General features: G+C 44.1%; 1 protein-coding gene across 3 annotated transcripts; it reads left to right on the top strand.

The window, feature by feature from the left end:
- Positions 1–1621: 1621 nt before the first annotated feature.
- Positions 1622–8782, top strand: LOC308473588 (uncharacterized protein). 3 transcript variants are annotated; one of them, XM_080999346.1, is made up of 3 exons: positions 1622–1701; positions 6347–6405; positions 7957–8782. In XM_080999346.1, exons 1-3 carry the CDS (start codon positions 1653–1655, stop codon positions 8644–8646), a joined length of 798 nt encoding a protein of 265 aa, XP_080855472.1. In that variant the 5' UTR covers positions 1622–1652; the 3' UTR covers positions 8647–8782. The 3 variants fall into 3 exon arrangements, with proteins under 3 accessions (XP_080855472.1, XP_080855474.1, XP_080855473.1); XM_080999348.1 differs by lacking the exons at positions 1622–1701; positions 6347–6405 and adding an exon at positions 6935–7113 and having other exon boundaries at positions 8011–8782; XM_080999347.1 differs by lacking the exons at positions 1622–1701; positions 6347–6405 and adding an exon at positions 6935–7113.
- The last annotated feature ends 469 nt before the right edge of the window (positions 8783–9251 follow it).

The raw sequence follows: 9251 nt of genomic DNA, 5'->3' as shown, positions 1-9251 counted from the left end.
AGGAGGGAAAGGAATTGTTGGATTAACATATTTAATTAGAATACAAAAGAGGGAGGTAAGAGGAGGTCCGGGAAACAAGTAAATGTAAAAGAAGTGAGGAAAAGATGAAATTGTTTTTAATTGTTCTTTTTTTCTTACTTTGTATTTTCTCTTTTTATTGTTAATTCTTTCTTTATTAATGTGGTTTTTTTTCTTGTGAAACTTTAATAAATATTATTTTTTTTATAAAAAAAAAAAGCCACAGGTTCCCTTGCCCCTACGGTAAACTAAATAAGATCATCATTATATTAATTGTTGTCTTTTGTTCTTTAAAAATATCGAATACAACTTATTTAAAATTCACAGCATGCCCTCCACATTTTTAAAAAATAATATTTCTTAAAAGTTCCATTTTAACAATCCAATCAAAACCACATTAAAAACATTCCAATGCCCTCCCCATTTTAGCTTAGCACTGTAGGGACACGGGTGGCGCTGTGGTCTAAACCACAGAGCCTAGGGCTTGCCGATCAGAAGGTTGGCAGTTCGAATCCTCATGATGAGGTGAGTTTCCGTTGTTCGATCCCAGCTCCTGCCCACCTAACAGTTCGAAAGCACGTCAAAGTGCAAGTTGATGAATAGGTACCGCTCCGGCGGGAAGGTAAATGGCGTTTCCGTGAGCTGCTCTGGTTCACCAGAAGAAGCTTAGTCATGCTGGCCACATGACCCGGAAGCTGTACACCGGCTCTCTCGGCCAGTAAAGCGAGATGAGCGCCGCAACCCCTGAGTCATCTGCGACTGGACCTAATGGTCAGGGGTACCTTCACCTTTGAATATTAATTGTATTGTGCCAGAAAGATGGTCGCTTTTAAAATGAATATCAACTCCAATATGATCACGTTGTTGGAGATGGTGGGCCAGGAGAGGCAAGTCACCAGAGGATCAGGGCCGCCCTATGCATCAGGGCAGATCAAAGCCGGCCAGCCCCAGTCCCAAGTTGCAGGAGCAACATTGTTGGTTGCTAGTTCCTGCCTGAACCCTGTCCTGCTTTCCTGCCTGAGCTCCTGACCCGCCCTGGCTCCCTGCTTGCATGCCTGTTCCTGACTTCACCCGACTCCCTGCCCTGCACCCAGCTTCAGCTACTATGGACTGCCTCTACGTTGCACCTTTGACCACGGACCGGATTTGGACCTCGCCTCTCGGGTAAGCCACAGGACCAGCACAGCATCCCTGCCAAATCCTGGTGGATCAGGCTGATGGTCCATCTCTTCCAGCATCCTCTTCTCTCAGTGACCAACCAGACGTCTATGAGATGCCTACAAGCAGAACCTGAATGTATCAGTACTGGTATCCAGAGGCAGAATACTTCTGATTTTGTTTTTTCTTTGTAATGTTTTGAAATTTTGGAACAGCTGCTTAGAGGTGCTTTTGCTTTGCTTTGCTTTCATGTAAAGCAGTCACAAAATAAATAAATATATTGATCTTTCAGCCAGGGAGAAATTAATTTTGGCTGTAGTATGCCTTGACAGCTTGCGCTGCCTTTCCAGAAAATGACGGTTGATGATTCTGAAGTGATCAGAATGGAGCGTTCAATCTTTCAGCCGCATTCTAGGTCTTGTTCATGCTAAATTCTTTCTCTCTCCCCACAACTTACAGGTGCACATTCATCCGTCATGCTCCTGCCACTACTTCTGGCACTGCATTTCATTATGCTCATTCCTGGTGAGTGTCATTTTCTTTGCTGCAGCCAAGTCTTGAAAGTTAACTCCGCCTGCTAAAATTATTAGATCGCAGTGCCAACGGAAGCTTCCTTCGGGGACTAACAGCGGATTGAGCACTGGGGAAGAAGGGTACTTCCTTGGGACCACAGTGGGGAGGAGGGCTCATTCCTCCTTCCCCATGGTTCGAATCCTGATCGGGGGTCCCTGCTGGTGTTCGTTTAGGCACGGAGCTAGAGATGAAGAGTGTGGACTTGATATCCCGCTTTATCACTACCCAAAGGAATCTCAAAGTGGCTAACATTCTCCTTTCCCTTCCTCCCCCACAAAAAACACTCTGTGAGGTGAGTGGCCCTGAGAGACTTCAGAGAATTGTGACTAGCCCAAGGTCACCCAGCAGCTGTGTGTGGAGGAGCGGAGACGCGAACCTGGTTCCCCAGATTATGAGAATACCGCTCTTAACCACTACACCACACTGGCTAAATAAATGCAGGTACACATTTAGCATCTCATCTGCTTTGACCCTCAGTCAGGGCCGTCTTTCCCATTGCGCTTACTGGCACGTTGCGCCAGGGCGCCAGCTTCTCAGGGGCGCCCCAGCGAGTGGGGGAGCTGCGTGGCTTTGCCGGTGGCCTCCCCTTTCCCTGCACGCCCGCCAGCTGCTCCCCATCAACCATATGGCTGGCAGGCGTGCAGCTTACCACCCAAGCCTCCACAGGAGGAGAGCGATCCCCACAGAGACTTAGGGTGGAAACTGCGCCCCACCAACTATATGGCTGGCAAGCATGCATCTTCCTTCCCAAGCCTCCATGGGAGAAGAGCAATCCCTGCAGAGGCTTGGGAAAAGGTTGACAACACTGGGAAACGGGGTGGGGTGCTGGAGGGATCTTTGCACCACAGCGCTGGATATGCTTAAGACGGCCACTATACCACAGCTGCTCTACATTTGCACACACAGCTGCACATGGAAGTACAGGATCTGAGCATCCTTTTCAGGCAACGCACTTTCTGCTTCCTGCACGCAGTCATTGGGGATGGTGTGGTGGTCCTAGCGGTCAGAGATATATGAATTTGGCAGCAAAGATTGTTGCCTCAAGCTTGAATCATTCTTCGTTTGATACACCATCTAAAAAAACCCCTACTTCGGGAAATTCTCTTTTAAGTCATTAGTTGGTGCTACCTTGTGCATATTGTATGCCACTTGACTTGGAATGAAGATACAATTTGGTAGCTATATAAAGTGTTGTAATCGAATTATTAGCCTGTCATGTTGCTTTTAGGTTACCAGGGCTATATGAATGGTAGAACTTCCCATGCAAATTATTTTTAATATATTTTTAATATTCTGTTGGGAGCCTCCCAGAGTGGCGGCTCCCAACAGAATATTAAAAACACGATAAAACATCAAACATTAAAAACTTCCCTAAACAGGGCTGCCTTCAGATGTCTTCTAAGTCAGATAGTTGTATATTTCCTTGACACCTGAAGGGAGAGTGTTCCACAGGGCAGGTGCCACTACCAAGAAGGCCCTCTGCCTGGTTCCCTGTAACCTCACTTCTCACAGCGAGGGAACCGCCAGAAGGCCCTCAGAGCTGGACCTCAGTGTCCGGGCTGAATGATGGGGGTGGAGACGCTCCTTCAGGTATACTGGGCCGAGGCCATTTAGGGCTTTAAAGGTCAGCACCAACACTTTGAATTGTGCTCGGAAACATACTGGGAGCCAATGTAGGTCTCGGCGGTCACTCCCAGTCACCAGCCTAGCTGCTGCAATAGCGATGGGTTCAGATTGTGACTTTGAGGTGAGGGAAGGGAAGAGTTCAGCTATCCTTCCCTGTGCAGCCTTTCTGGTGTTATCACACACACACCTTTATAGCTAGGACCAAAAAAACCACATTGGTCCCACCATCTTGTTTAGATTAGCCCCAAGTGTAGTCGACCTTCCAGAATCACACAAGAAGAAACAGCTGGTGGTTTAAGCTATGAATATGGAACCTGAGGCACTCCAGGTGTCATTGAACTACAATTCCATCATCCTTGACTATTGACCATACTGACTGGGGCAGATGGGACTTGGAGTCCAGCGACATCTTGAAAGCTTCATTTAAGCTATTCACCCTTCAGAAGGAGTGAAATGCCTGACCAGCAAAACACTTTTTTAATGACCAGCCACTCATTGTGTCTCCTTTTCTTACAGCACTGAAAGTAACTTTCTTTCTTTCTTTTTTAAATTTCTCTTTATTAATTTTCATACACACATATACACACATATGTACAGAAAATAAATTCTTCACGAAAAAAACAATAAGAACAACATAACTTAATTATAAGAAGAAGAAGAAAAACAAAGACAAACATGTAAATTATTGACTTCCCTCCACCTCAGTTTTGGGTTATGTAATACATTTTCCCCCGCAGTTTTTCTTTAAAACTTTTGTATGTCGACGGGTTATATTAAGCCTACTGTGATCTTTGGATTTTTTAAATCTACTTCAATATAGGTTATGAATTTATTCCATTCTTTAATAAACTTTGTTTCTGTCTGGTCTCTAATTTTTTGTGTTAATTTTGCCAATTCTGAATATTCAAATAATTTACTTTGCCAATCTCTTACTGTTGGGATATTGATTGATTTCCAATTTTGGGCGATTAAAATTCTAGCAGCTGTTGTTGCGTACTAGAATAAGGTCTGGTCCTCTTTCTTAATTTCATTGCCAATCATTCCCAGAAGAAAATTTTCAGGTTTTTAAACAAAAGTATATTTAAACATTTTTTTTAGTTCATTATAAATGAGCTCCCAGAAGTTCTTGATTTTTTCACAAGTCCACCACATGTGGTAAAAACAGCACTGAAAGTAACTTTCAATAGCATACTAAAAAGAATCAGTTGTCGTTTTCTGTATGAATCCTGTTCTAATTCATGGAAATTACTTGCAGTTTTCCGTAAAGAGACACTGATTGTGCAACTTCAGCTCAAGGTGTGTTGAAATGGAGCCACCCGAGCTGTTTTGTGCAAATGGAGAGATGCCCAAGAGATCTCGACAGCTGCGTCTGCGTTCTTTATTTACAGCTTTTCCGCTTTTGCCAGATACGAAACACATACAAAAATAACACTCTAAAAATATACATGGCGCATACAATTTCTACATGGGAGGTGCCAACTATGGAATTCTTTCTCCCATTCACTGAGCATATAAAGCAAACATCCCAGTTGAGCATAATGCAATGATGAATCACGGCTTCACAGCCAGAACACAGTTTATCCTGTGCAAGCTATCGGCACAGTCCACTCCATGCCCTGTTCCTGAACAGTCACTATGCAAACGCTATTCTCAGTGCATAGGAATGGGGCTGTTGGGTTCAGCAGTAGGAGAATCTTCAAAGAACACCATGCTAGGATGGAAATTAAGGGACTTATCTCCTATGTTTTACAGTGGTACCTTGGGTTAAGAACTTAATTCGTTCTGGAGGTCCGTTCTTAACCTGAAACTGTCCTTAACCTGAGGTACCACTTTAGCTAATGGGGCCTCCTGCTGCCACCACGCCACCGCCATGCGATTTCTGTTCTCATCCTGAAGCAAAGTTCTTAACCCGAGGTATTATTTTTGGGTTAGCAGAGTCTGTGACCTGAAGCGTCTGTAACCCGAGGAACCGCTGTAATGGTTTACAGTCCAATCCTGTACATGTTTACGCAGATATAAACCCCACTGAGCTCAATGAAGCCTTCCCTGATGCAAGTATGTGTGGGACAGCAGCCTTAACTAGTACAGTGGTACCTCGGGATGCGAACGGGATCCATTCCAGAGCCCCGTTCACATCCTGAATAGCACGTAAGACGTGACGGCACGTCTTTGCGTGTGCGCGGGTCGCGTTTTGCCGCTTCCGCGCATGCGCGTGACGTCATTTTGAGTGTCTGTGCATGCACAAGCGGCAAAACCCGGAAGTAACGCGCTCCGTTACTTCCGGGTTGCCGCGGAGCGCAACCCAAAAGCGCTCAACCTGAAGCACATTCAACCTGAGGCATGACTGTATTTATCTCTTGATGCTTCCATTAAACAGAATAAAGTTCCATACATAGAGTCCTAGACTCCAGAGAAGTAGTTCCATTAGTGCAATGACTTTTGGCTGCATGGTGGAACTTCCGCTCCGTGTACAGCCCCTGTACGACCCCTAATTTTGTCCTGGGGGTTCCCACAACTTTCCACAGCAGATTTGGGGAGGGTGCAGGGGCACACAAGGAGAGGAGAGGAGGGAAAATGCTTGTGCAAATGGAATCATACCGCCCACAGTTCAAACTTGTTCCCATGGACTTTTCCTACTTTTCTGTTTCATTGTCTCAACATTTTCATCTGACCAACCTCTATATGTCAACCAACATTGTTTTGAAATGTCTTCTACCAAGCCTTGTGGCTCATGCTGCTGACAAGAGAAGCAAGATTTTCTATGTCAGAAATGTTGAAACGCACACTTTCCATCTCTACCAACTGATGAACCCAGTTGCTGAGGAACGCTAAATTAAACTGAGTGTACCCAATTAAACTGTGACACCACCCCCAACTCCAGGAACAGATTAATTCATTTTTAATTTAGTCTAATCATTCCCAGGGTCGCTTTGAAAATAAGCTACGATTTACCAATGCTTTTCATTCCCAGAGCCAGGGAGAACCTGGGAAGAGCCTCCTGATAACCATTCATGGTACCAGTCTCTGCAGGTATGGCTTGTTAGAACATACAGGGCAATAGATGTTTATGTCTTGGTTTTGCATAAGCATTGTAGTTTCAAATATATTGATTTGCATAGATTTATGGAATACACTGCTGAAGATGCAGGTAATCTTCCTCTCTCTATCCACAACAGAAGTGGTGTGATTTGGGCCCCAGATTGTGGGTACCCAGCAATCCATGCACGCGTGAGAGAGATCTCTCCACCTGAAGAGATCACGTGTGGTCAAAGAAGAAGAAGAAGAAGAGTTTGGATTTGATATCCCACCTTTCACTCCCCTTCAGGAGTCTCAAAGCAGCTAACATTCTCCTTTCCCTTCCTCCCCCACAACAAACACTCTGTGAGGTGAGTGGGGCTGAGAGACTTCAAAGAAGTGTGACTGGCCCAAGGTCACCCAGCAGCTGCATGTGGAGGAGCGGGGAAGCGAACCCGGTTCCCCAGATTACGAGTCCACCACTCTTAACCACTACACCACACTGGCTCAAAGAGGGTTCTGGGTAGCCATGTTGATAAACGGGATACTATATTAGATTATAGGCCTCTTGTCTGATTTAGTAGGGCTCATACTATGTTCTTATCAGTTAATAAGTCTCTTCCTTTATATTTTCACCACTTGGGAAAGTTCTTTCTTTTTTTTTTTTAGTTCTTCGTCATGACTTCTTGGTTTATTTCTGTCGCCACAATAATGAAGCCACAGGTATTCTTTGGTTCATAACTCCAGCAGGAAAGGATGGCTAAAATGTCTTAGGTATTAATGGAATAGACGTCTTTTATAAAAAAAAACCAGTCTGATATAGCTTGTAAGTAAATCTTGGTCAGTTGCGAAAAGCCATTTAGGTTCAAACACTTTGTTTTAGGTTCAAACGCTTTGTTTTAATGGTAAATTAGCAACTTCGGTAAGTAAAATAGGCTAATCGTTTAGGTTTGCTTCAGTTTGTTAGAAGTGTAGCCATAGACATACCCACGGGCTCGGGCTTCTCGTCAGCGGAGGGTTGCGGGAACTAGCACCGAAGAAGTTCTCCCCCTTCTTGCTCAACTTTTAGGAGCTTGAAAATGGTCTGGGGGTCCTCTTCTTTCTGCTGCAGCAACGCCATATCACCCTGGAATCTCCTTCCAAGGCTTCGGGGTCAGCTTAGCCTTAGCTTCCCCTTCTAGCTCCGCTAACGAATGCATACCTCCCGACCTTGGCAAAGTGGGAGATATGAGTCTGTCCGTGAGCAACGACTACCCGGAAGACCCCGGCAGGCATTCTCAATAAGGAAGTGAAAGTTGGAGGAGTGACAGTTGAAGTACTAGGCCTCAAACCTTCCGGCCTAAAAGAGCAGGTTTTAGCAGGGAAAGCCACCCACACACACACACACACTCAGAGGTGGAGATTTAAAGCACAGACCTGGAAAGAACAGGGCAAAATTTAAGTGTAGATAAGCCCTTAGATTTAAAAAGGAGATGTTCCTGCCTCTCTCATGGCGCTCAACTCTTCCGGGCTGCCCTCGGAATGTAGAATCACTGTCATTTCTTTTAAATCTATTGTGTTCTTCAGAAAATGGGAGAAAGATTTGAGGACTATGTTAAGACCATAGATCTTCTTCTGCAGAAACTTGACAACTGGACGGAAGATCACTTGGGGGCTTTAGACCAGTTGGTGAATGAACGTGTCATAAACCTATGGGAATGGCTGGAGCAACATAGCAAGGATCTCACCGCATGGCTCAATATGTACTTGTGGACCCTCCAAGAGCTCCATAATAGGTATATGGAAGGTTCTGACTACAGGCTGGGCAAAGAGATCCTACTTCATGACAAATGTTGGGAAGAAAACATCAGCAAAGCAGACATGTGGTTGAAACACCCAAATACTACCCTAAACAAGTGGCTGGAGGAGGACCTCATGACCTTCAACAAAGCATTGGAGATCCCGGGCAACAGTGTGGGCAATTCACGGCAAGAGTCTACAAAGATTCATATCCAGCACCCAGAAGACCATGTTAAAATCCTAGAGCAGTTATTGGCTGACTACACAGCAACTGCCACTAAGTGCCTAGAGGGGTGCAGCACACTGAGAGAAGCATCTTCTCAGAAATCTGCCCCAAAGCTAGGAAGAGCACAAGCGACAGCACTGGGGGTTAAGTGCCTCAATGTCATGAAATGGCTAGAAGAGAATGTTGATGCCTTGGAACAGTGGCTGTTGGATTCCATGAATTGGCAAAAGAAACGAAAGATCATCATCTAAGCATTGTCAGATGTATTTGAATGAGTTCTGCATGAGATATCTCCCACCAGGACTTACGAAACTTAAACTGTGGGTTTCTACAGTCTATGAACTTGCAGGCTGTAATATTCCAACATGAAAAAAACCTAAGCAAATATTTCCTGGATTCATTTTTTTATTATTTTGGCATATAATTTGCTGCTTCTTTTCTACCCTTCCAACGAACCCCCTACCAATCTTTCTTTTTTTTTTTTTTTAAATAATATTTATTAAGATTTTCAAAAATACAGAAAGTAAGAATTAAAATACATTCAGAACCTTATTTTCATATATCCACTTTCTGGGACTCCCCCCTTCCCCCACCCCTACCATATTCCTTTTTCATGTTGTTGACTCCACAAGCTCTCGGTTCTGATTAAAAAACTTAATTTGTTTAGACCATTATTCGAATTTAAAATTTCTACATTCCTCATCAATACCCTTAATAAAAAAAAACAAAAAATTTATTTCCCAGGGCCCACCCCATTTTTATTCCACAATTTCCCTTTTTTTAATAATAAAGACACCCCACATAATAGAAATATCAAAAATAAGAATTGAAAGATATAATAGATGAAACAAAGCCA

Source organism: Podarcis pityusensis (assembly GCF_964106645.2).
Source record: "Podarcis pityusensis genome assembly, chromosome: 3".
Classification (NCBI taxonomy): Eukaryota; Metazoa; Chordata; class Lepidosauria; order Squamata; family Lacertidae; genus Podarcis; species Podarcis pityusensis.
This window is presented reverse-complemented; position numbering and strand designations above follow the sequence as displayed.

Bases quoted from the DNA above. Each gene is read 5' to 3' on its own strand.
- LOC308473588 (XM_080999346.1), top strand. From the start codon at position 1,653: ATGCTCCTGCCACTACTTCTGGCACTGCATTTCATTATGCTCATTCCT. The intron at 1,702-6,346 runs GTGAGTGTCATT...TTTCATTCCCAG, and splicing joins TTTCATTATGCTCATTCCTG to AGCCAGGGAGAACCTGGGAA. The intron at 6,406-7,956 runs GTATGGCTTGTT...TGTGTTCTTCAG, and splicing joins CATGGTACCAGTCTCTGCAG to AAAATGGGAGAAAGATTTGA.